General features: G+C 46.7%; 1 protein-coding gene across 9 annotated transcripts in view; it reads left to right on the top strand.

Annotated features, from left to right (window-relative positions):
* NHSL2 (NHS like 2) overlaps window positions 1–14,863 on the top strand; it is a 113,725-nt gene extending 98,862 nt beyond the window's left edge. For 6 of the 9 annotated variants that reach the window (XM_060692111.2, XM_060692110.2, XM_087877678.1 and 3 more), the window contains exons 5-9: window positions 118–249; window positions 1,363–3,597; window positions 5,039–5,171; window positions 5,450–5,551; window positions 7,364–14,863. In XM_060692111.2, the coding sequence (XP_060548094.2) occupies window positions 118–249; window positions 1,363–3,597; window positions 5,039–5,171; window positions 5,450–5,551; window positions 7,364–7,667 (2,906 nt within the window). In that variant the 3' untranslated portion in view covers window positions 7,668–14,863. The remainder of the gene's footprint in view (window positions 1–117; window positions 250–1,362; window positions 3,598–5,038; window positions 5,172–5,449; window positions 5,552–7,363) is intronic. The other 3 variants (XM_034424065.3, XM_087877676.1, XM_087877677.1) reach the window with 1 other exon arrangement.
* Window positions 14,864–24,975: the final 10,112 nt, after the last annotated feature.

Here is a 24,975-nt window from a genome sequence, read left to right as displayed (position 1 = left end):
GTCAAGCTGAGATTGAGAAACATTGAGTTAAGGTCATCTGCCTTCCTTGTCTGCTGTCATCTTCTGGGCTTCCTTGTCTCCTCTTGGACCATTGAATCTCTTTTGTCTCGGCTATAGGGCAGCCATTCGCTCGACACGCCAGTGCACGACACTCCCTGTTCAATACCGAGACGGCCATGAATCCCAAGTCTTTGCTACGCCGAAGACGGACCGTGATTGGTTTTCCCCACCTCTCTCTCCGTGATCCAGGTGACCAACTGGTGGGGCAGCTGCTCCATTGCTCTTTTAAATTATATATATAATTTGTGGATTTAAAATGTATGTTTTAGGCTACGTTACATCCATGGCTGAATAGAAGGGTCTTGCTTTTTTTTTTTTTTTTAAGTGAATGCTATTTATTTATTTATTGGTTCGATTTATATGCCGCCCTTTTCCGGAGACTCAGGCGGCTTACAATGCATTAAGCAATAGCTTTCATACTTTTGTATATACCTGCTTAGTAGGGCTTTTGCCCCCCCTCCAGCGGTGTTCTTTTCTATACAAAGTCAGTTTATTGCCCCCACAAACCAGGTCCTCATTTTACCTACCTCGAAAGGATGGAAGGCTGAGTCAACCTATGTTGTGTTCTTGTGGCCCGCCAGCGGCTCTGCGGTGGGTTGGGGAGGAACATGGACCAGTCCTGGAGTCTGGGGAAGGCTCTGATGAGGGCTCTGTGTCGGAGGCAGAGAGGGGGCCAGGGCCGCATGACAGTTATCAGCTACCTTCGGAGTCAGACATCAGTGAGGCAGACAAACAGCTGGAGCCTGTTCCCAGTTGCCAGATGAAGGGAACACCTAAAGAACAAGGGTCGATCAATGGCCCCTCCCAGAGGGAATAAAAGAGGAACGAAAGGGGAGGGGAGATTGCAGGAGACAATTAGTTCGCTTAATTGGTTTGTGACTCTCAGAGACTTCTTGCCAAGTTTTGAAGATATCGGCCTGGCAGCTTTCCAAGCCAGATAAGGTCTGTGACTGTAAATACACCATTGAAAGACTTTGCTGGATGTGAATGAGAGGAATTCACAGTAACTTAATAAAAAGGGGTTTTGTCGGGACAAGGAGTTCTGCTACATGGTCTTGGGAAGCTGAGGTCAGAACATGTGTATCTAAATAAGAAGTATCCAACCTTGGCGACTTTAAGGCCTGTGGACTTCAATTCCCAGAATTCCCCAGCTGGCTTGAACAGGCAGAATTCTGGGAGTTGAAATCCACCACAGGTCTTAAAGTCATCCAGGTTGGACACCCCTGATCTAAGTCAGGAGACATACAAGAGGCAGAGCTTCTCTACTCTGTTTTCATCCTTGCCTTTCTAACTCTTCTCTAGGAAGTAGCAATGGGCCCATCCTCAACCCACCAGCCACCATAGCTGAGTCCATCTCTTGCAATTTTGTCCCTGATGTGGTCAACGGGAGGAGCTCCACTCGCCAAGCCCGTTCTCCTCATTCCCGGCCACAGCTGAGAAAGACCTTCAGTGATCTTGGGGGGGTCCTACAGGGACGCGGTTGCCAAATCCAAGCAGGCCGTGCTGAGAACTCCAAGGTGATGTACGCCAGTCCATTGTGCAATGGCCCCAAAGAAGACTCCGTCTTCTCTCCTGGTTGCGGCACATCCTCCTTCTGCTACACCAACTCTTCTGTGAGCCAAAACGAGGTGGCAGCAGAGAGTGCATCTCAGATGTCTCCTTGCACACCCAGGGACACGCCAGAGGCAGATCAACCCTCTTCCTTCTTCATTAGCCAAGACAATATGGCTGGGACCAACGAGTGTGGGACGTTTTGCGCTTCTCCAGAGTCCCCCTTAGAGGCTGAAGGAAGCTTGCGGTGTGGAAGAAGAGATCTCAAAGTCCCCACGGCCCTTGTCCACTCAAACGAAGAGGAATCTTCCCAACTGGAGAGGGAGCGAATCATGTGCAGATTCCGTGAGAGGTCGCTCTCCGTCCCTACGGACACCGCCTCCCTATGCTCGGTGGACATTGGGGGCAGTGAGACCTGTGGCCTTAGCTATCCCAGCGCTAGCTCGGAAGGGAGCACGAGCACAGATAACATCTCCCTGGCTGTGGATCAGGAGGCCCGAAAACAGCGCCGGCAACGAACCAAGAGCATCTCCCTCAAGAAGGCCAAGAAGAAGCCTTGTCCGCCCACCCGCAGCGTCTCTTTGATCAAGGAAGGCGAAGCAGAAGAGAGCGGTGAGGTGCTTTCCCAGGACCAGAGGCCCAAAAGTCTTTATTTGCTGCCTGATGCACAGGTCCACAACAAAATCCAAGGTGATCCAGCGAGAGAATTGGAGAGCAGGTCGTATGTCCAGCAGGGTTTTGTTCCTGAATGGAATTCCGGTGATCCTTATTGCTCTTTGTCTGGATCCAGCACTGCTACTGGGACTACTGTAATTGAACTGTCAAAGGTACGGGGTAGTTCTGAGTCCCTCCCTTCTCCTTCCGTCTCTCGGGCCACCACCCCATCTCACCTCTGTGCCGACATGAGTTTGAAAACCTCTTCCCCGGGGAGGTTGACAGGGGTAATGTCTCCTTCCAGCGGCTACTCCAGTCAATCCGAAACACCAACCCCAACGGTTCCAACCTCCATGGTTCTGGGTCATGTTCCTCACCAGAGCGGGCGGCCAAGGCCCCTTGTGCCAGAGAGGAAGTCCTCCTTACCCCCGGTTTCTCCGATGGAACGAAGCCCCAGGTCTCGCCTCTCATTCGACCTGCCATTTGCCCCGCCGACACATCTGGACCTCTCAGGCTTGAAGATCTCGCACAAGAGCAAAGCCAAAGTAAGCCGACACCACTCGGAGTCGACCTTTGGAGCCAAGTTGGGCCCCAAACTGAGCCCGGTACAGCCAGTTATGCCGATGGTGACCCAGTTAGACCTGCGTTCGGTCCGTTTGCGGTCTATCAGCCGATCGGAGACCGAGGATAACCTGGACAGTCCCGAGCTACTTGAGGAACCTGGCAAGAAGATCCGGCCCCCGGTGGCAGAAAAGCCACCCCTGTCCCGAAGGCCACCAATGCTGTTGCATAAAACGCCACCAGTCCAGGAGGAGTCCCCGGTGAGCTCTCCGACTTCTCCAGCGACACCCCAGGAGTTGGTCCCTGCAGAGAACATTTATATGATGGCCAGGAGGCCAGATCACTTGTGGGATGCCAGCACATGGAGCCCCACACAATCCCCTTCTGCTGAGGGGGCAGCGTCTCCTACACAAGGCACCCCAGGGACGTTCTTCTCCGCTTCACGGAGGCTCTCGGAGGATAGCCTGGAGGAGGATGAGCAGACGAAGGCCAAGGTTTTCGATGAGGCGTTGTTTGGTGGAGAGAGCCGTAAAACGAAAGTCCCGCCTCCTGTCCCAAAGAAGCCTAGTGTGCTTTACTTGCCATTGGTGACTTCCCCACTCCATCCAGGGCCTTGCCCTGGGGATCAGAGGTTACCTCCTAGCCCAGTCATCATGCTAGATGAGGATTCTGCCTACTCAGAACTGACCACTTACAAAGTGCCGTCCCCAGTTGCCAATGAGGTGAATGTAAGTCCAATTCCTGCAGACCTATCATGGGGAGACATTCCAGGTAAGTCTTCTTGTTTTTTGTACTTCAGGGCAGAGGTGGGATTCACTTACCTTCCCTACCAGTTCGCAGACGTGAGTGCATGCACGCATGTGCAGTAGTCGCACATTGCATCCAGGCAGGTGGGCGGAGCCTCCCTCAGCCACTACCGGTTCGCATGAACCGGACAGAACCGGCTTAATCGCACCACTGCTTCAGGGTGATTGAAGGAAGGCCTTAGCTCCAGTTAAGGTGTAAATGCAAACTAAGGAAAAATTTCCTGACTGTGAGAACACCTTGCCTCTAGAAGTTGTGGGTACTCCATATGGGAGTTTTTCAAGAAGAGTTTGGATGGTCATTTGTCCAGAATGGTATACGGCAGTGATGGCTAACCTTTTTGCCATCTGTACCGGGGGGGCGGGGGCGGATCGCATGCGCATGTGCCTACTCCCATAATTTTATGTGCCCTGCCCTGTGCATGCACATGCAACCCCCCCTTCACTCCCGCTCCTGGCACATGATGGCCCAGTAGGCCCGTTTCTCACCTGGCTCCAGATCCTCTCTATGCATCTGGGGAGGGCAAAAACAGCCTTCCCCACCCACCCCCAGGCCCTCCGGAGGAAGGAAACAGCCTGTTTCCCTACTTCTGGTGGGCCTCAGTGGGCCCAAAATCAGCTGGCCGGCGCGCGCATGCATGCCAGAGCTGTGCTGGCATGCCCACTGATATGGCTACGTGTGCCATAGGTTCACCATCACGGGTATAGTGTCTCATGCTTGAGGAGGGGTTGGATTAGAAGGCCTTCAATGTCCCTTCCAACCTGATTATTCTATGTCTGATGATTGTCCTTCCTTGGGACTTCATAGAAGTTCAATATCTGGAACCACGTGTGCTCTCCACAGATGACAATGCATCTTACAGGATTTGGCAGGCTACACTTGCGAGGCTCTCGCAACACTTTAAGGCGAAACAAAACACCCAACAACTAAACACAGCCTTACCCAACGTGCCTTACATATGGGCTTCAACTCCCAGGATTCTCCGCAGTGGTCTTGTTGCTGTGAAATTCCAGGCACTGATCAAAAATATCTGCAGAATGTGTAGGATGGGACACTCGGTTAATGAATGGGATTGTAGACTAATCTGATATGTATGGTGCAGGTCTTGCAGATTAGGGATGCAAAAATCCAGCCAACCACTAGATAGCAGCAGAGAGAGAAGGAACACTGTTTTAGCCATTCTGTGGCCAACTGGATGGGTTTCCTGAAGAGGGTGGGAAAACTCAAACCAATATCTTTCAAACAAAGTATTCTACCTTATTTTATTGCCCTTCCTTCATGAGCAGATGCTGCCTGTCGTTGTTTGAGGGATGCCCTGTTTCTTTTTTGTGTCCTACTTGCTGTCTGAATCCCACTTGTAGGAAGCAACCTATTTTTTCCCCCAAGATTCTCGTTTTCTTTTCCGTAGGGAATTCTGTGGGTTTGAGGACCAAGGAGAAACGCTTCGTAAATGACAAAACAGCCGAGTCCATAACCGAGGAAGATGACGATGTCTTTGTAACAACCCGAACCACAGAAGATTTATTCACTGTCATTCACAGGTGAGAGTTTATCCAGGGGACGATTCTTGAAGGACCATTCTGGGCTGCTTGCCCAACCCCGCATCCCTGGGGCTACCTCCCCTCCCACCACTCTGTCTGCTTTGAGTGAGAAAAAGACCTAAGTTTAGTTCAGGGGTCAGCAATCTGCGGCTCTGGAGCCGCATGTGGCTCTTTCACCCCTCTGCTGCGGCTCCCTGTCACTCAAAATATGCGTCACAACCGCCAATGTGCAACACCCCGCCAGCATGCAATTTATTGAGCTTTTCAACCCCCGGTAGGCCAACCATGGATAAATCCAAGAAAAGAAAAGTTTCAGAAGAAAACAGAACGTTTAATTCAACTACATTTGCTAGTTTTGTGGCCGCTCAAGAAAGAGTCAGGTACGGGAAGGGTTTTGTGGCTCCCGGTGTTTTCTTTTCTGTGGGAAATGGGTCCAAATGGAATGTTTAAGGTTGCAGACCCCTGGTTTAGTTCATCTTTCTTTGTCGTGTCCCTGTTGCTCCTTGAGTTTACCCGGCATAGGTGCAGAAGATTCCTTTGGCAGATCTTCTAAACCAGGAGTATCAAACTCAATTTCACTGAGGGCCATATCAGGGTTGTGTTTGACCTCGGGAGGGGGGCGTGGCCAGGGGGGGCATGGCCAGCTTGACATCACTCGTGTCAGGAGCACTTGTGGTGGCCTGAGCACTCTGTCAGTGAAAACGGACTCCTGAGTTCTGTTTCAGCTGCGACGGCCTCCTGCAACCCTCTGCTAGTGAAAACGGAGCTCTGGAGGCCCGTACACAGCTCTCCCAAGCTCTGTTTTCACTGGCAGAAGCACCGTCGGCCAGTCCTTTGCTGTTCCTAGGGTGGCCCCATGGGCCAGATCTAAGCACCCCACAGGCTGGATCCGGCCCGCAGGCCTTGAGTTTGACACCGCTGTTCTAAACATTCTCAATCAACAGCCTTTGAGCCACATGCCCCAGCCTTCCTCCTGTTTATTTTCTTACAAAACCCTCCCCCTCAACCCCACGTGTGAAAATTGATGACAAACTGCCAGATTAGAACAATTTTCCTCTTAGCAAAGTAGAGAAGTTACATAAACGTGGCAGGCCTCCTACGTTACTTTTTTGAAAGCTTACCCAAAGTGGCTTACCCAAAGTTGGGGGGGGGAAAGGAACTGACCACTCCAGCCCCACCAGTTTAATTACCCAACCTCAAATAGTGATGATGTTACCTAGTCAGGTAACATGAAATGTCTGCAAGAAAACAGCCAAGCTCAGGGAGCAGCAAGGACCCCACAGTTCAACCCCGAGCTACAAATGTTCTTTTCTACTGAGAGTTCTTGCAGATGATGGATGGATGGATGGATAGATGGATGGATAGATGGATGGATGGATGATGGATGATGGATGATGGACGGATGGGTGGGTGGGTGGGTGGATGGATGGATGGACGGATGGATGAGTGGATGGATGGATGGATGGATGAGTGGGTGGGTGGATGGATGGATGGATGATGGATGGATGGATGAATGGGTTGGTGAGTGGGTGGGTGGGTGGGTGGAGGATGGATGGATGGATGGATGGATGAGTGGCTGGCTGGGTGGATGGATGGATGGAGGATGGATGAGTGGGTGGGTGGTGGGTGGATGGATGGATGGGTGGGTGGGTGGATAGATGGATGGACGGATGGATGAGTGGATGGATGGATGGATGAGTGGGTGGGTGGGTAGATGGATGGATGATGGATGGATGGATGAGTGGGTGGGTGGAGGATGGATGGATGGGTGAGTGGATGGATGGATGGAGGATGGATGGATGGATGGATGAGTGGGTGGATGGATGGATGGAGGATGGATGGATGGGTGAGTGGGTGGATGGATGGATGGATGGATGGATGGAGGATGGATGGATGAGTGGGTGGGTGGGTGGGTGGGTGGAGGATGGATGGATGGGTGAGTGGGTGGATGGATGGAGGATGGATAGATGGATGGATGAATGGGTGGGTGGATGGATAGATGGATGGATGGATACATGGGGTGGATGGATGATGGATGGATGGATGGATGGATAGATGATTTGTAGCTTGTGTACCATTAGAAATATTTCCCTAGCTTCTAGATGGCTCCCAATCTATCAAGTATTGGTAGTGATAGTGGCCATCGCTCCATTTCTCCCTCGTAGTTCTTCTCATCATCCTTTTGTTCACAGATCCAAGCGGAAGTTACTGGGCTGGAAGGAACCCAGCGACTCCTTTACCAACCGACCAAATTCCCAGATGCCCACCAAGAACATCGCAGGGCTGGTGATCCACGAATGCCCTTCCAGCACAAGCAGAACCTCGAGCAAAAACGAGGACTTCAAGGCTCTCCTTCAGAAGAAAGGCGGCAAAGGGGCCTCGGGCATCCGAACATCTGCAGCTGAACTTCTCAAGACCACCAATCCCTTGGCTCGGAGGGTCATGACTGAGTTTGCCGTGGATGGGACAATCCCAAGCTCCAAAATTCAGCCCTGAGTTTCTTTCAAGAACTCCTCTTTGCAGTATATGCCCCTTTATCCTTCTGATCCTCTTCCAAGTTGACCTTAGGAGTGAGTCTGTTTCCCCCTTGAAGCTTCAGCATCTGGGTTGAATTGTTTCCCTGCAGCCAAAACTTTTTCCGGGTTTTTACTGGGTGGAATGGGACTTTTAGTCTCCTACCCTTGGCCACGCCTCCTTCCCCCCCAGCGTTATTACTCAGGTGATTCTCTTTGGATGTTTCTCCTCGGATGACACAACCCTAGCTGTTCACCCTGGCCAATTTGCCACGGCCGCCTGGGACAGTTAGCCGCCAGCAGCTATCAGCTAAACTTGTATAAGCTTGTTAGGAAAAGGAACGGGAGGGGGTGTAAAGTAGCAAAGAACAGGTTCTTGTTTCCCTTCCCTTTGGATGAAGCTCGGTACTTACCATCCCTCCCCCCGCTCTTCCCTTCCTGTACTTTGTTACTTTCTACCCCCTCCCGTTCCTTCCCCTAATGACGGCTAACTGTCCCGGGTGGCGAAAAACCCAGGATGAACCCTCCTTCTGCGAATTGGCCACGCTGAAGCATGTGGGACGAAGGGGCCGTGGCCCATTGGCTAGGGCGAACTGCTAGGGGTGTGTCAGCCAAGGAGAAACGTCAGAGGAGAATCAGTGGTGGGTTCCTCCCAGTTCGGCCCGGTTCCGCTGAGCTGGTAGCAGTGACAAAATGACGTCACCAAACCGGTTCTGCCTCACCCCCACCCACCCCCGCGTTATTCTTACCTTTTATTTGGCCCCACCTCCAATCTATTCACTGCCTCCTGAGTCCCAGCTGATGGGCTATAAGGAAAAACTGTTTAAACTCTTGCCGCGGGCTTCAAAGTGCCGCCTTACAGCTGACCAGTGGTAAAAGGCAATTTGGTAGTAGACCGGTGCCTCCAAAAACAAATGAGTAGACCGGTGCCTGCAAAAATACATGAGTAGACCGGTGCCTGCAAAAATAAATGGGTAGACCAGTGCCTGCAAAAATACATGAGTAGACCAGTGCCTGCAAAAATACATGAGTAGACTAGTGCCTGCAAAAATACATGAGTAGACCGGTACAGTTCTGCAAGCAGTTAAAAGCCTGGTAGACCAGTACCTCTGCTAAATCGTAAAGAATTGTCACATGACCATCAAGCCATGCCCACAAAATAAGCCACGCCCACAGAACTGGTAGTAAAAAGAAATTAGAACCCACCCCTGAGGAGAATCGCCCGAGGAATAACGCTGGGGGGGAAAGAGGCGTGGCCAAGGGTAGGAAACTAAAAGTCCTAGACCCTTACTGGGAGGGAGGGTGGTTAGGTGAGTGAGGAAGAGGATGAGGAGATGACTCTGTAGATTCAAGAAAAGTGTCTTAAATGAAGAGCACACCCATCATCCCTTGTGGAATTTGCCCCACACTTTTCCTCTTTAAGAGACAGAAATTTTCTTTTTCTTTCCCGGGTTAGACAAAGAGACTTGCACAAATGGATGTTCCTAGAAAAGGGCTATCACAGGTGGGTGTCAAGAGAGTTGTACTTAACACTTTCCTCCCTGATTGCATGAGGAACAAAATCTCTCTCTCTCTCTCTCTCCTTCTCCTTCTCTCCTTCTCTCTTCCCTTCTTTCTCTCTTCCCTTCTTTCTCACTGTCCTCCTTTCCCTCTCTTTCTCTTTTTCTCTTTTCCAGGTGTACAAATTTGGGAGCTCCTCATTTTGATTTCTTCTCCGCAACAAAGCTAACTTGGAACTGTCCAGTTCCTTTGGCATGTGGTACTTTTAAGTGCTTGTAGGATTATAATATGCAGCTGTTGTGGCTTTTCTTCTTCTTTTTAAACACACACACAAACACACAAACACAACATACAGACACACAAACTCTGATCTTCTATTTTTTTTTTTAAACTTTAGGTTGCAAAAACTTTTTAGGAGTTTTGACCGACGAGTCACTTTAGAGAGATGAGGCTGAAAACAGAGTTGTCTTTTGGGTACAAATGGCTTTTGTCCAGTTGATGAAATGCTGTCAAACACCGGTACAGATGGGGTTAGAAGCCTGCGTCACAACGATACAACACTGCTGTTGTCGCTTGCTCCCCCCTTGTTGGCCCCACACAGAGGATGAAAAGTGCTTAACAGGATATCCCTAGTGAGATCAATCTAATTTGAAGAGAAGAATGGAAAAAGAAAAGATGGAGATAAATATTGGTAGGATTCCCCCCCCCACTCGGCAAAGCAACGTTGGAAGAATTTCCAGATTTTCTTAAAAGTGAGTTAGTGGCATTTTTGTATTTCTGGTCATGCAGAGGCTGTCATTTTTCCATACTTTTGTCTTAGTTCATGGTTTCTCCATGAGAAAACACCTTGTATTTTGGAGAAACTACATAGATCAATACTGGCAAATAATTCATTTCCTCATTCCCCTCCCCAACTGTCTTAAAAGAATACTCCCTGCCAACAGATTGGTACACTTTGCATATATCGATATATGGATTTATGAAAAACGGACCTGCCCAGAGGTGGGCTGCTGGGGGTTCGCAGGGGTTCGGGAGAACCTCTAGCTAAGATTCTGTGCAGTTCGGAGAACCTCCAAATCCCACTCTTGGCTGGCCACACCCACCATGCCCCTCCCAGGAGTCCCCCACGTGGCCCGTTTTGGATGCAGGTAAGTGCAGGGCATGCATGGAGGCTCGGGGAGGGCGAAAATGCCTACCAGAAGTTTGAGAAGGCCATAAATGGGCCTGTTTCCAGCCTCCAGAGGGCCTCTGGAGCCTGGGGAGGCTGTTTTCGCCCTCCCAGATGCTCGAGGAAAGCCTCCGGAGCCAGGGGAGGGCAAAAACGCCCCCACCCCCATGGTGCAGGAGGCTGACTAGGCCACGCCCACCATGGCCACGCCCACCCAGCAACTGGGCAGAGAACCCCTTGCTAAAATTTTTGAAGGCCACCCCAGGACCTGCCCTATTTTCAAGGTTCATTTTTTGCAAACATAAAGCCTTGAAATACAAAATGAATCTCTCTGTTTGGAGGCATTAAACTCTTTTTTTTAAAAATGGCCAGCTGTGTTTCAAAAACCACTTTGCCACCCCATTAGAATAGCCTACACCCCTCCCCCCAAACTTGTCTGGGCTGTACAACCTTTCTTTTATTAGATTTATATATACCGCCCTACTCCCGAAGGACTCAGGGCGGTGAACAGGCACAAAATAAAATACATAAATACAAAAGTTAAAAGATATAATTAAAACCAGATTAAATAATTTAGCCGAAGACAATTAAAAAAATCCCAATAATTTAAAACAAATTAAAATTTCGATGTAAAAGAATTTTAAAACAGGGGAGAAAATTAGGCCAGGCCAGCTTGCTGGAATAGAAGTATCTTAAGAGCACGGCGGAAAGTGCGTAGATCCAGGATCCTCCGTATCTCTGGGGGGAGCTCGTTCCAGATAGTGGGTACCCCCACAGAGAAGGCCCTCCCCCTGGGGACCACCAGTCGACATTGTTTAGCTGACAGCACCCGGAGGAGCCCCTCTCTATGAGAGCATACCGGCTGGTGGGAGGCTGCTTGTGGTAGTAGGCGGTCCCGTAAATAACCAGGTCCTAAGCCATGGAGCGCTCTAAAGGTGGTAACCAAAACCTTGAAGCGCACCCGGAAGACCACCGGGAGCCAGTGCAGCTCGCACAGGAGAGGTGTCACACGGGAGCGCCATGTTGCTCCCATAACCACCCGCGCAGCTGCACTCTGCGCCAGTTGGAGCCTCCGGGTGCTCCTCAAGGGGAGCCCCATGTAGAGAGAATCATACCTAGAATCTAGAACCTAGAATCATAGGACAAGGAAAGGACCGCAGAGATCTTCTAGTCCAGGCAGGGGCCTTGTATAACAATTGTCAGAGTCTTTTTTTTGAAAACCTCCAGTGATGGAGCAACCAGAACTCACAATATAACGGTTGTTGGAAAACAAAACCTCTCAAGCCGTTAATAGTTGCATCCAACCCAGTTGGATGAAGTAGATTCGTTGAACATTCATTGTATGCTCAACTTGTCCCCTTGTTTTCTGTGGGTGTGCCCCAACCAAATTTGGATTCTACCCAGTTTCCCACAGCTCCTTCGAAATAACAAGGAGGCTAATTAAGCATCAGCTGCCCTTAACTAGTCCATTGAATCTGATGCCTACAAAAACCAGTAGGTTAACTCAAACCCCTCAGTCTACCTGTTCAGCTATGATCTCCTCTGTGGTGCCCTGACTTGCATGTCTTATTTTTTATTTATTTTCTTGCTTATGGCCTCATTTTCTACTCCCTCGGCGAATGCGTTAGACAGAAACCAAGCTGAGGATGATAGGTTTAGATGCAAAGACAATCATTAGAATTACCCAGCATGCTTGCTATTCAATGACGTAGCCTTTCCTGCTTTCTGAGCTGCCCTCCGGTGAACAGCGCTGTTAGCCTCTAGCAGCGTTTCTCAACCTTGAAAAATATATTGGACTTCAACTCCCAGAATTCCACCAGGGTTGGCTGGGGAATTCTGGGAGTTGGAAGTCCACACCTCTTCAAGAGGCCAAGGTTGAAGAACAATGCTACACACACAAACATATATATACATACAAACAGCAATCCGTGCATTAATGCCTTTCTATGGTCCTATTTCTTCATAGCTTCTATGCGTGTAGCATAACCTGGAGGATTAGGGCAAAACATACAACATTTCCAATGTGTGTTTTGAACAAACCCAGCATCCGATGTTCTGAACCAATTGACAGATATATATATATATGTAGGTCTTTGGTTATTCGGGTCTTCTCCCACGTAAAATTGGAAGTGTCTTGGCGACATTTCGATGAAGTCTCATCACCAACGTCCAGTTTATTCTGGAATAAATCAAAATTCCAACCAGCACTTGGATAAATGAAACCTGGTTACTAATGCCAAGTTATTTCTCCCGGATGCTATTTTGTGCAACAAATACCAAAACGGGTTCAGTAGTTTAAAAACAATAGCTTAAAAAAATTGGGTGGAAGGATATTGTTTCGATCGTTTCCCCAACAGTTAAATTTAAAGGGGTTTTGTAGCATCACACAAAGATCATTGAGTGATTATAAAACCTGCCCTAATTACTGTTATTTTGGCACAACCATGACTGAATGACTCTCGAAGAAATTGAAAATCAAGAGTAGGGACATGGCTATCGTCAGAGGCATCCAACTGTTCTATCTTTCTCATTTTAACACAAGATGACTCTTCCTCATTTGAAGAAATCATAGTCCCATTGTCCCCAGCAGAAAAAAACAAAAATTAGAACAAAATTCAGGACTCTTGAATTTTGTACGGTCATACTGGACAAAAATGATTTGCCAAAGGATTTTATTTTATTTCATTTTTTTTTTATTCTGGGGAGTGGCAAGTTTCAGAATGGCAAATTTGAGACGACTTGAAATGAATGTTAAATTCCTGATACAACCCTAGAAACTGTAGTTGCGGGAGACTGCAGGTGATCCTTGACCCATAACCGCAATATTTCCGCTGCTCAGCAAGACAATTGTGAAGTGAGCCATGCCCCAATCGTATTGCCTTTTTGCCACAGTCGTTCAATCAATCAACGCAGTGGCTAAGTCCTTAAGCGAAGCCCGATTTCCCCCATTGACTTTGCTGGTTGGGAAGTGATCACATGACTCCCAGGATAGGGCAACTGTCATAAGTCCATGCCAGTTGCCGAGCACCAAATTTTGATCATCATGTGACCAAGAGGATGCTGCTGCATTGGTCGCAAGTGAGAAAACCTATCATAAATCAACTTTTTTTCCCCGTTGTCGGCGTAACTTTGGAACTAAACGAAGAGTTGTAAGTCAAGGATGGCCTACCGCAACAAAACGCACCATTTCTCCTCCCTTAATCCTGAACATTGTTTACAAAATGTCATTTCTAAAGTTCTTTGATTCTTTGGTTTGGAGCCATGATAGTGAAATGAACATGACACTCGTTTTAGTTCGAGATAACGTTGATGTATAGCTTGCAGGCTTTAGCATTCGTTCCGCCTAAAAATAATCATCTTTCTAAATGCGTTGCTCTTTATAAGAGTTGTTCTACAAATTGCAGATGTAGAGTTAGACAACAGCTGGTACCTAACGCTATCCTCACTGCAAACATTAATTTTATTAATGCTTTATCACAGCTTTCCCCCAAGAACTTGAAGTGTTGCTTGCTGAGATCCTCCGTTCATTTTATTCCCAAAACTCCAGTCGACTTTCCTGCTTGCTGGAGCTTCTGAGGTTTTCATCTAACAGATTTAGAAGGCATTGCATTGCAGGTAATCCTCGACTTATGACCACGATTGAGCCCAACATTTCCATCGCTAAGCCAGACAGCGATTAAGTGAGTCTCACCCCATTTTACGACCTTCCTTGCCAGAGTCGTTAAATGGATCACTGCAGTTGTTAAATTAGTAACCCAGTTGTTCAGTGAATCTGGCTTCCCCATTGCGGTCAGGAGGTCACAAAAGCGGATCATGTGACATCACCACCACCATCCCAGGACACTGCAACCGTCATAAATATGAGCCGGAGTTGCCCAAGTTTCTGAATTTTGATCACAATGCTGCAATGGTCGTAAAGGTGGAACATGGTCATCGCAACTCTCCTTTTTTCAGCGCCGTTGTAACTTCGGAACGGTCGCTAAGCAGACTGTTGTAAGTTGAGGATTACCTGAGCTTTTATCCCGCTGAACCGTGTCAAAAAAAAAGTCCTAGTGGCTGCAGTCACCTAACGTGCTGAGCTTGGTTTGTGTTAACCTCGGTTAAGTGTGTGTGTGGGGAGGGGAGGTTGATGTGGCTTTGTGTGGTGCGAACCCCGTTTAGTTAACGGTGCCGTGTATTTTGCAGACCCAAAGAATGGGTTATTTCCCGTAACTCAGTTAAGCATGGTTGTGTGGATGCAGCCTCTGACTTCCTTGTTACCAAAAAGTGCCCCTAACAATACAGGGTAGGAGCCTTAGCAATTTGCTACCAGGAGCCAACAGCAATTTGTCACATATGCAGACTGAAACAGGGTGACTTTGTTTAATAGAGATGTATATAGAAATATATGTATTCAAAGCTTAGTTTTCTATGAATCCTGCTGTATCTTACCTGCCTGTATGAAATTCAACATATCCTGCCTGAGCATATTCAATTTATTGCTGGATTGTATCAGGATTTAATTTTCTCTGTCTGGATTGTGGTTTCTTTCTTTTTTTTCTTTTTTTTTTTTTTTGGCGGCGGAAGGGGAGTTTGGGGGAAGGGGAGGAAGCGGTTATCTGCATAAAAAGCGAGCCAAGGTTTAAATTCTTCCCCAGTGGAATAGACTTCCAAGCCTCTGCTACGCATCAATAGACTTGCTGTCCCTACAGAACTGCCCCAGTGAGGTTCCGCTATTAAGGGATGGAGAGAAAGAGATGGAATATATATTATGATTTATTATTATTATTTAGAAGCTGATGGCTAACGCTGAACAAAGACCTCTCATCTTCAGGGTCTTGGAAGAATTGGGATGGAAATGTGGTTGCTGCAGGTTTTCCGAGCTGTGCATTAGAAAAAGAAACAATGAGATGATAAGACTGAGAAGCGTTGAATTTTTCAGATGAATTCAGAAAAGAACGTACTGTAAATCTACGCACAGATACCTGCATTTTGTTATTAGTTGCGAAGTTGTGTCCAACCCATCGCGACCCCATGGACAACGTTCCTCCAGGCCTTCCTATCCTCTACCATCCTCTGGAGTCCATTTAAGCTCACGTCGACTGATTCAGTGACTTTTGTGACCTAGGCCCAAGTAGGTAGTAATCGACGCAAACAGTTCCAAAACAAACAGACTTTATTAAAACAGCTGAGAATTAACTCATTCTCAGCATGGTCCAAACTAAATTAAAACAAACTCTTCATAACACAAATTCTTCAGTCTAATCACCAACCTTGGTATAATTAGGCAAATTGCCAAAGGCTTCTCTTGGCAAACGTTCAAAAGCAGAAGACGCCGGCAAGAGATAAGTGCAGCAATACTATCAGCGTTGTTTTCCGACAAAGAGCCCAAGAGCCCATTGCTGGTCTTTTAAGCCTTATGGGAGGGGCCAATCATCTCTTGGCCCTACTCCCGAGATGTCCTCTTTGCTTTAGCTGCTCTTGCCTTCTGGTAGCTCTTCTCATACGTGCACTAGGAACAGGCTCCTGCTGTTCCTCTGCCTCTCTGCTGTCAGCCTCTGGAGGCTCTGGAGTCTACACCTCACTCCCCGATGGCCCTGGCCCCATCTCTGCCTCTGACACAGAGACCTCATCCGGGCCTTCCCCAGCCTCCAGGACTGGCCCATGTTCTTCCTCAGCCTCATCACTGCCACTGCTGCTGGCAAACCACAACAGTGACTCCATCCAGCCGCCTCGTTCTCTGTCGTCCCTTTCTTCTTTTGCCCTCAACCTTTCCCAGCATTAGGCTCTTTTCCAGTGAGTCCTTCCTTCTCCGTATAGAAAAACCAGGAATATCCTCAAGTGCCATAATTCAAGAATGGAAAAAATCATAATTGGGCTTAAGGAGTAATCCATATTGAAAGTAAAGTACAGCATATAACACAGTGATTCAGCCAGTTCACACCATTTCAGGAGAACCAGTTGTTAACTTTCTGAGCGGTTTGGCAAACTGTTTATTGGAATAAATCATTAGGGCAGAGAACCGGTTGTTAAATTACTTGAATCCCATCACTGATATAACATATAATACTCCTATGTAAAAAAAAACCAAGTTTAGTCTACTGACGACTGCAAAGATGGGGTTGCTTATCTACTTCAAAGAAAATTTAGTTTTTATCAAAGAAAGAATTGGGGCTCAACATTTTTCTCTTGGGCTAGCTTGGTCAGGAAGCTGGATTTTAGAAATAATTTGAGCAGGGAGAATAACACGCAAAATCCATCATCTCTGGCTTGAAATGTGCCGAGATTCTCTCGTTTCCTTTGCTCGCATTAATTTATATCCATAAGATTAGTGTTAGATTCATTGTACAGTTGGAGAGCTGGGAGCAGTTGAGAGGGCTCCCGTTTGGCATTGGGAATATCTGAGCTGCCGATTTTGGCCGTTTCTGTTGAAGGCTTTCCTTGGGCTGCCCCACGGTGGGAGGTGTGTTGAGCGCGAGAAGGAAGAGCAGTTTTCTGAAGTTCTGCTATAGTCACATGGAGCCCCAAATCATCAAGCAGAGAGAAACGGGGTTCAGATTAACAGCACATACATGGTCTCAAAATAGAGACCAATGTGAGAACACCAGGGCCTGTTGCATCCAACTGATCCTGCTACTCCGTTATTCTTCCTTCTATTTAGTTCTCACGAATAACTGGGTGATCCATTTATCAGGAGGCTCAAATTGTTCAAGAGGTTGAGTACTTCTTTTTTTAAAAAAATAATTTTTATTAAACATTTATTTTAATACGAACAAACAAACCTACAAACAACAACAAAACAAACAAACAAACAATCACTGTTCGTCACTGTTCTTCAGTCTGATGTTATTTTGTTAATAAAAGTAGGATGAGGGAATGGGGTGTGTGTGGATAGATAGATAGATAGATAGATAGATAGATAGATAGATAGATAGATAGATAGACAGACAGACAGACAGACAGACAGATCGATCAGTGGTGAAATCCAATTTTTTTTTACTACCGGTTCTGTGGGCGTGGTGTGGCTTGGTGGGTGTGGTAGGGGAAGGATACTGCAAAATCTCCATTCCCACCCTATTCCAGGGGAAGGATACTGCAAAATCCCCATTCCCTTCCCACTCCTGCGGGAAGGATATTACAAAATCTTCATTCCTACCCTACTCTGGGGCCAGCCAGAGGTGGTATTTTTCAGTTCTCCGAACTGTTCAAAATTTCCACTACCGGTTCTCCAGAACCTGCTGGATTTCACCCCTGAGATGATAGATAGATAGATAGATAGATAGATAGATAGATAGATAGATAGATAGATAGATAGATGATACACAGAGATGATACAGGTAGACAGATGATAGATAAAAGATAGATGTAGATAGATACCGTAGATAGATGGATAGATAGATAAATAGACAGACAGACAGACAGATGATACAGATAGACAGATGATGGATAAAAGATATAGATAGATGATAGATAGATAGATAGATAGATAGATAGATAGATAGATAGATAGATAGATAGATATAGATAGAGTAGATAGAGTAGATGGATGGATAGATAGATACCGTGGATGGATGGATAGATGGATAGATAGATACCATAGGTAGGTAGGTAGGTAAGTAGATGGAAAGGAAAGGAAAGGAACAGAAGGAAGGAATGCTTATGTTCGACCAGTTGTATGAGAGAAAAGAAATAACAGCTCCTTTTGCTCTGAAGATCTCGTCAGTAAATAAAAATCTATTGCTCTCAGTTTGGCTATACCTGGTTTGAAATGTACCATTGGGAAGAAGAAAATTGGAGCAAAAGAGCCGTGAAAAAGGAAGTGATGGCTAAGCGATTTAATGCGCAAAGTGTCTCAGAAATGCCTCCTGTAGACTTGAGTAGGCTTTGAACGCCAGCGTAGAGCAGAAGTTGAAGCTCTCATCCAATATTGATAACAAACAAGAGAAGCCTTATTTTCACAAGGTCCATTTTGGGTTTTTCGTGGCAGATCAGTTGCTGTAACAACATGTATTAAGCACTTCGCTCCCTTCAGTACAAGTTGTCTTCGTTGGGCAGTACGGAGTACAAGTTGTTCTTCAGCAATCTGCTTATCTCTCGTTGTGGTCGTTCCTTCTGTACCCAAACCATCCCCACAAAGTTTCTTTCTTGTTAAAGATGTGTTGCAATTTTTCTCTGAAAAGGCAAAGGGAGCAAGTACACCACAATTAGCTCTTCTGTCTCTTTGTAGGTTAAACAGATTATTTTATCAAAGAGCGCATTAGATTGCTTCAGCCCTGTGATGCCGGTAAGTTGTTCCTTTTGCTGGGCAACGTCAATTAAATACACACGCACCTTTTTTTAGATATGGAAGTTACATCAAATCATCTATAATATGACCTTGGATGGCCAGAGGTAGCATTTGCCGGTTCTCTGAACTATTCAAAATTTCTGCTACCAGTTCTCCAGAACCTGTTAGAACCTCTGGATTTCACCCCTGGTTCATCTCAGACTCAGTCTGATATTAGAAGTCATGGGAATATCACGCTCCGGGATGAAAGTTTCTTGTGATACCTATTAATGAAATGAATCTATTCTGCAATGCCAAACAACATTACGGTATAAGATTTTTTTTTCCTTTTATTTTTCTTAATCTCCTACTTCATTCTTTGTGGAGGTACTTCCTCCTCCTTCTACTCTCTGTTAATACGTTTCTAAAAAGGTCTTCGTGAGCTTCATTCACGCCAAGGCCGATATAGGGAGATGTTGGTTCTTCTGCATAGCCTCTCGCCTTCTCCTGTGGAACAGTTCTGCGCCATTATCATTCTTCAGAAAAAACACCCTCCTTTCTATTAATACTCCTTTGTATGCAGGACAGAATCATCACCTATCCCTTCTGCTCAGATGAAGCAAAATCTGCTCCGAAAGGCACTTAGCTCCCTGCTTGTTGGGCTTTAATTACACATTCCACAATCCGTTGCCATGGATTTGCACAATCAGAGTTGTAATTAACGTCCCTGGCTCAGAAGTTGAGGGGAAAAAAAAATACATATCATAAAAATGTTGTGCTTTGGAGATCGTGACAAGTTCTCTCAACACTCCCCCTTCTCCTTTGTTTTCTCCTCTCTCTCTCTCTCTCTCTCTCTCTCTCTCTCTCTCTTTTTTTGCTACTGTTCTACTCAGGATGGAAAGTGTGGTCCTGATGGAAGAAACTCAACTTTTCATGTATCCCATCAGCATGGCTGGCTGTTTTTTTTTTTTTTACATTCTTTGCTGCAGAGCAGCTGAGCATCAGTATGGAATTTAGTTGAGTAGGTAACAAACTTTTATCAATTATTCCAACTTAGGTGACGTGTCCTTATTGATGTTGTGAAGATAGAATCCCACCATCAAACATTTCTGGTCCAAATGTAATGGTAGAACACCAAGTAGAGCTGAAGCTACTTACTCTTCTCCAACATGGCCATAGATACAGATTAACAGAATTGGAAGGGACCTTGTAGGTCATCTAGTCCAATCCCCCGCCCAGCAGATCCTACACCCGTGATGGTGAACCTATGGCATGCGGAGCCATATCGGTGGGCACGCGAGCTCAGCTCTGGCGTGCATGCGCGCGCTGGCCAGCTGATTTTTGGGCTTTCTGGGTCCATCGGAAGTAGGGAAACAGACTGTTTCCTGCCTCCGGAGGGCCTGGGTGTGTGTGTGAGGAAGGCCTGTTTTTTGCTTTCCCCAGGCTCCAGAGTCTTTCTATGAGCTTGGAGAGGATGAAAACGGCCTTCCTCACACAAACACATACACCCGAGGCCCTCTGGAGGCTGGAAACGGCCCGTTTGGGGCGGAGCGCATAGAATTATGGTGGCACCCCCCCTCACTCCCCCCGCTTTTGGCACGCAATGGCAAAAAGGTTAGCCATCACTGACCTACACCATTTCTGACAGATGGCCAGTCCAGTCTCTTCTTGAAACCTTCCAGTGATGAAACTCCCACAACATCCGAAAATAAGCTGTTCCATGGGTTGATTTTTTTCTCACTGTCAGAAAATTTCTCCTGATTTCCAGATTGAATCTCTCCTTGGACAGTTTCCATCCATTATTCCTTGTCTGGCCTTTGGGTGCTTTGGAAAATAGCTTGCCCCCCCTCCTCTCTGTGGCAGCCCCTAAGAGAACTAGTGAAGGGGGTTTGGGATAGGGAAAGGATCTCCAAACCTGGCAACTTCAAGACTTGTGGATTTCAACAGGAGACATTGTATGTCTTCATTTCACTGCTTTGTGGATCATACCCCTTTGTTTAGTTTGGAGAATCTCGGCTTTTTGGAAAAGCTAAAAGCATTACAAGGGGAAAAAACATTTACATAATCGGCTCCATCAATCCCACTCAGAATTTTCTGGCTATTGTTTGTGGCTTTGTATTCCCACCTACTCCTAGACAGAATGTAGGAATGGAACAAGTAGGAACCAAGATGCAAATTGTCAACACTTTCCTATTACATCTCAGGGTATTTCTATGAAGATGATCCTTTCAACACAATATGTTTGGATTGTGATTGTTGGAGAGAGAAGGCTGGAGTAGAGAGAGAGGCTCCTAATTAACCATACACCAGGGTCCCTGTGATCCAAATGGCATATATCTGGGGAGGGGGAAAGAATCAAATTTAAAATTATTAATTTTATCCTTTCTCATAAGCCAGTGATGTTGAACCAGAGATGAGTTTCAGCAGGTTCTGACCAAGTTCTGGAGAACTGGTAGTGGAAATTTTGAGTAGTTCGGAGTACTCGGTAGTAAAAATTCTGACTGGCCCTACCTCCATCTATTCTCTGCCTCCTAAATCCCAGCTGATTGGGAGGAAATGGGGATTTTGCAGTAACCTTCCCCTGGAGTAGGATGGGAATGGAGATTTTACAGTATCCTTCCCCTGGAGTTGGGTGGGAATGGAGATTTTACAGTATCCTTCCCCTGCCACACTCACCAAGCCACACCCATAGAACCATAACAAATTTTGAAACCCACCACTGTTGAACCTTTTCAGCACCGAGTGCCCAAACTAGAACATGCGTGCATGTGTGTGCACCAGAGTACTGGAAACCAGAAAACTGGCTGGTGCGTGCATGCCTGGTTTTTTTGGCCATTTTTCGGGCTGTTTTCAGGCCGTTTTCCAGCGCTCCGGCAGCCGCAAAGACCAGTTGGCCGGCGCACATGTGCGCGCTGGAAACCAGAAAAGCAGCTGATGACGGCATACGTGCCCACGGAGAGGATTCTGTGTGGCACCTCTGGCACACATGCCATAGGTTCACCAACACAGTCATAAGAGGACAGAGGGAACAACTAACCAACTGCAAAGGTGATTGTGTTTTTCTTCCTCTTCATTCAGGTATGAGGTAGAAGGAGCGACAAGTGAATTTGGGGATGGGGGGTGTAGTTCAGAAAGTCTACTCCTAGGAAAATTCAGGAACTTGCTGTTGGACCAGTGGATTGCAATTTTAAATCTCCCGAATTCTTTTCAGAGCAAATGTATTAGTAAGAGCCTGGTGTAGAAGACTGCAAACACTTCTATGCTCATCATACCTCAGTGGCCAAATTCATTGCCATTCTGTGGCTCTAGGTCAGTGGTTCTCAACCTTCCTAATGCCGCAACCCTTTAATACAGTTCCTTATGTTGTGGTGACCCCCAATCATAAAATTATTCCTAAAACCATTGAAAATATGTGTTTTCCGATGGTCTTAGGCGACCCCTGTGAAAGGGTCATTCGACCCCCAAAGGGGTCGCGACCCACAGGTTGAGAACCACTGCTCTAGGTAGATGCCAAAAGGGATGAGCCCAATTGTCAGGTAGAAGCCCAAAGACAACAATGAAATCCGATTGAGTCCAGTTAATTTGCTTACTCCTAATGGACAGAATCTTGCCAGACTAAAGCTATAACCTTCTAACCTACTTGACATATCCTGAGAGGTTCTAGGGTGAGCCCAACTGCCAGGTAGAAGCCCAAAGACAACAATGAAATCCAACTGGATGTAGTTTATTTGCTTATTCTTAATGGACAGAAAAGGACGCATTGGCTCAGTGGCTAAGATGCTGAGCTTGTCAATCGAAAGGTCGGCAGTTCAGCGGTTCGAATCCCTAGTGCCGTGTAAGAGGGTGAGCTCCCGTTACTTGTCCCAGCTTCTGCCAACTTAGCAGTTCGAAAGCAGGTAAAAATGCAAGGAGAAAAATAGGGACCACCGCCTCTGTGGCAGCCCCTCAAATATTGGAAGATGGCTATCATGTCTCCCCTGGTCCTCTTCACTAGACTAACCATGCCCAGTTCCTGCAACTGTTCATTGTATGTTTTAGTCTCCAGTCCCCTAATCATCCTGGTTGCTCTTCTCTGCACTTTTTCTAGAGTCTCAACATCTTTTTTTATAGTGTGATGACCAAAACTGGATGCAGTATTTTAGGTGTGATCTTACTAAGGCTTTATAGAGTGGTATTAGTACCTCTCTTGATCTTGATTGTGTCCCTCTTCTAAACATCTTTTCTCTGAGAAACTTGTGTGCAGCCAAGGTAACCTAAATCATCTGCCTACATTAAAATCCAACTAGTACTGTCTTTATACTAGTCGCTCTTGCCATAAGCCAGTTGCAAGATAGACAGAAGTTTTATTTTGTTTCATTTTTAAAAAATCCTTGATGCATGGGTGATGAGAAATTGAAATGCAGGGTATACATCATACTTTTGAATTCTAATTCTTGCCCTTGTACAGTATCCAAAAATGCCTAAGAGAGACTTTTTATATTTCTGAATGTTGTACTTTTTACTCCTTGCAAGCTTGGTAAATACACTATCTAAATGTCTTAAAATGGTTGACTAAGTGTGATGAAATCTCCTGGAAACCAGCTGGACATAAAGTGGGAGGGAGAATTGGCAGCCAACAGTCCCAAGTGTCAAATGGTATTCACAGAAAAGAATAAATAGGAGACGGGGCTGAGGTTTTCAAGCAGACAGAATATTTTGAGATTCGGGCTCGTTCGGATTCATTCCCCTGCAATTGCTTGCAAATGTCTATATTTTGTATAGACATACATTGTGTATGTTGCTCAGTGGTTAAGACACTGAGCTTATCGATTGAAAGGTTGGCAGTTCAGTGGTTCGAATCCCTAGTGCCGCGTAACGGGACGAGCTCCTGTTACTTGTCCCAGCTTCTGCCAACCTAGCAGTTCGAAAGCACGTAAAAAATGCAAGTAGAAAAATAGGGACCACCTTTGGTGGGAAGGTAACAGCATTCCGTGCGCCTTTGGTGTTGAATCATGCTGGCCACATGACCATGGAGACGTCTTCAGACAGCACTGGCTCTTCGGCTTAGAAACGGAGATGAGCACCACCCCCTAGAGTCAGGAACGACTAGCACATATATGCAAGGGGAACCTTAAGCCTGGAAGTCCCACTCAATTGGGGAAAGTTGTATTCACTGAACAATTTGTTCAAAAAGGAGAAACCAGTAATTGTCTGATGGCCTCATCAGCGTGTCTTCATGTCAGGAATGCTGGAAGATACAGGACAGAATAAGGCTAGATGTTCTCCTTGAGGGGGTCCTTGGTGCCCTCTGAGCTGGCTTGTTTCCTTGCAGATGTTTCATTACCCAAACTAGGTAACATCCATGCCAGTGGTGGGTTGCCCCTGGTTTGGACCGGTTCGCAAGAACCGGTAGTAAAACCAGTGGGAGGCCCCGCCCACCGCCCTGGATGTCGTCATCGATCCCACTGCAAACTGGTAGTAAAGGTAAGTAGAACCCACCCCTGATCCATGCAGCACCATTGGTAGCAATTCAGGTTCGATGGATTATTCCTGTTGTCCACGTTGGCACAGGTGAGGCAGGATGGGGTGGGAAGGGGCATGTAAGGTGATTAATGCTGACCTGCAGTGCAGGAGGGTCAGTCTGGCCTTGAAGGAGACTTTGAGGACAAACCAGGAGACAATTTGAATGCTGAATTGCAGCTCAGTGACCAGTCAGCTGGGCTTTTGATGAAGAGTTCTCTGCATGGTGAGGACAGCAACAACAAAGACATAGGCAGTTCAAGACTGCTTCAGAGTTTTGGGGGTAAAAGCAGTGTCCACCTACCACATCTCTTTAGGGGCAACAACATTTTAACCATTTGTCTATATATGACACCCCTTCATTTGAAAAAATCACATATGAGTGAATGAGCCGAGGTGGCGCAGTGGTTAGAGTGCAGTACTGCAGCTACTTCAGCTGACTGCTAGTTCGGCAGATCAGCGGATCAAATCTCACCGGCTCAAGGTTGACTCAGCCTTCCATCCTTCCGAGGTGGGTAAAATGAGGACTCAGATTGTTGGGAGCAATATGCTATTTAGTATACTGTCAATTGTTGTAAGCCACCCAGAGTCCTCGGAGAGCGGGCAGCATAGAAATATGACTAATAAATAAATAAATAAATAAATAAATAAATATACGCAGACATCCCTAGCGATCTCTTGCTGTACATTGACACTACAAGAGTATACAAACGTAGGGTATACAACTGTATCCTAATCCAGTGTTCTCCAGTCTTTGCATCTTGGCAGCCTGCTTGGAGGGGGGGAAGAGGGAACTGGGCCATGTGAGTGGCGGGCCAACATGGCGCGCAGCTCCACTCACACGCATCGGCCTGTCACTTGTGCGAGTGGAGCTGTGTG

Source organism: Pantherophis guttatus, chromosome 12 (genome assembly GCF_059756535.1).
Source record: "Pantherophis guttatus breed Tessera chromosome 12, ASM5975653v1, whole genome shotgun sequence".
Lineage (NCBI taxonomy): Eukaryota > Metazoa > Chordata > Lepidosauria > Squamata > Colubridae > Pantherophis > Pantherophis guttatus.
This window is presented reverse-complemented; position numbering and strand designations above follow the sequence as displayed.